Raw genomic sequence first — 1,998 nt, 5'->3', positions numbered from 1 at the left:
CCCATAAACTGGAATCCTGGCGTGAGAAGTGAGCTGTATTTGCTCCAAATTCTCTACATCTGTTTGTTTTTTTTCTCTCTCAACAAACATGTCTTGCAACAAAGAAAGAAGAAAATGGCAAAGGACCATTACATATGTACCAATTGCAAACTCCTTTCTATCTTTCTGGGAAGTTATCTTTTTGAGTAGTTGAAGATCAATTATTTTGACCGCTTTCTGAGAAATACAGGCTTTGAGCCGGCTCGCCGCTGCTGAAAATTGAAAACAGACCCATTTTTGATTCCCTAGTAGCCCAAGTTCCAGACCAGATTTGGGGAAGCTTGCAATTGGCTCATATGTAATGAATATTTGCCATCATCCTTTTATTTACCTCCGAGACCTGTTTATTTAGGAACAAATCAAAGAATTCAAAGTAGCGTTTTTTGAGCCAATACAGGCTACTTCTCACGCCAGGATTCCAGTTTATGGGGTAAGTCCCTCGCTGGGGCTCGGGCCTTTGGCGAGGGACTTTGTTAAGTTTGCCGTGGTGTAAGTATCAGTATTGCGAGCCGCCCTACCTACCACTACGACCACGCCACTTCACATAGCACACCATGGACCACCACGGAATGCTCCCTTTCGGTTAGGATAACATCAACCAACACCTTTCCTCTTGCGATGCATCACCGATCTCCACCCTCGCCATCAGTCACCCATGTCTCCAAGGAAAAGAAGGTACGTGAATTGATCTCCTCCACTATTCTCCCAACGCACACCTGCTTCAGGATCCCTCGCTCCTAGCCGGATCTTTGAGCTTGACCCGTATGCTTTCAAGACACCCGGATGTGTTTCTGATAGCATGAAGCAGGTTATGCTTGGGTTTGTAAGCTGAAACTGACAAATATATATCTACACTTCATGCCAGGTCATGTCTTTAAATCAGCGAACCACCCCCAATACTGGAACCGAATGGTCAAATTCTAGATGGTACGTGAATTGGTCTCCTCCACTATTTTTCTAACGCACACCTGCTTCAGGATCCCTCGCTCCTAGCCGGATCTTTGAGCTTGACCCGTATGCTTTCGAGACACCCGGATGTGTTTCTGATAGCATGAAGCAGGTGGTGCTTGGGTTTGTAAGCTAAAACTGACAAATATATATCTACACTTCATGCCAGGTCATGTCTTCTAATCAGCGATCCACCCCCAATACTGGAACCAAATGGTCAAATTCTTCCTGAGCATGACAATCAGCTCGAATATATCGGATCCACGCGCATGAAATCAAAATCCAACCTCGAAAGGTGCGCATCCGCTCACTCACCACTATGTCACCCATTATGATTCACCTTGACTGATTGTGCTTGTTTTCGCCTTCTTCATACTTTTGTTCGCATTCTCCATATTGATCAACACATCACTCAATACGTTATCATAACCTCAATTCTATTCCTCCTTCTATTTGATTCTCGGTTCGTTTACCAATAGATGTGACTCGGAATGCGAACTCCAAAGAATCGAAATTTGAGCCATCAAATCCTTATTTCCTTTGACTCGGTTTTATTGAAGATTTCGTCGATGAAGAATCGTGGTATCGTACCAGTTGCACATATGAATTTGTGGTATGTCTTTTGAAGTGTTTCAATTCTTGATGAATCCAAACAGTCACTAATCAGTTCCCATCGATCGTTTAGCCTTTCGCGCGCGTCATGCTTCGATTTAGGGGCTCCAGTAGCATATATTATCGGTGTTCATATGCTACTACTCATCGTTTTTCCGCTGTAGGTGCTTCCTTTTCTGGCTGGTCACCATCTCTGGCTCATTTTCAATAAAGTTGACATAAGTGCTACCACTAAGCAGAACAGCTGTAGAAGATCAGACTGCTCTTATATATATGAAGTGAGATAAAATATCTACACTCGAGACAATAACAAGGGATTTTCTTATACTAACCATTAGAAACATGAATTACATGTTTTGATGGAATTGATGTCGCTAAATTTAGAGCTGTCGATTAGAT

At 42.9% G+C, this 1,998-nt stretch overlaps 1 protein-coding gene across 1 annotated transcript; it reads left to right on the top strand.

Annotated features, from left to right (window-relative positions):
• Positions 1–657: 657 nt before the first annotated feature.
• On the top strand, positions 658–1,506 carry MELLADRAFT_53079 (uncharacterized protein; the record flags this gene model as incomplete). Its single annotated transcript, XM_007412590.1, has 4 exons — positions 658–714; positions 905–966; positions 1,157–1,282; positions 1,467–1,506. The coding sequence occupies 4 exons, from the start codon at positions 658–660 to the stop codon at positions 1,504–1,506; spliced, it is 285 nt and encodes a 94-aa protein (XP_007412652.1).
• Between the last annotated feature and the right edge of the window lie 492 nt (positions 1,507–1,998).

The sequence above is a fragment of the Melampsora larici-populina genome, assembly GCF_000204055.1.
Source record: "Melampsora larici-populina 98AG31 unplaced genomic scaffold MELLAscaffold_31, whole genome shotgun sequence".
Lineage (NCBI taxonomy): Eukaryota > Fungi > Basidiomycota > Pucciniomycetes > Pucciniales > Melampsoraceae > Melampsora > Melampsora laricis-populina.
Note: the sequence above shows the minus strand (reverse complement) of the source record. Positions and strands in the feature narration are given on the sequence as shown.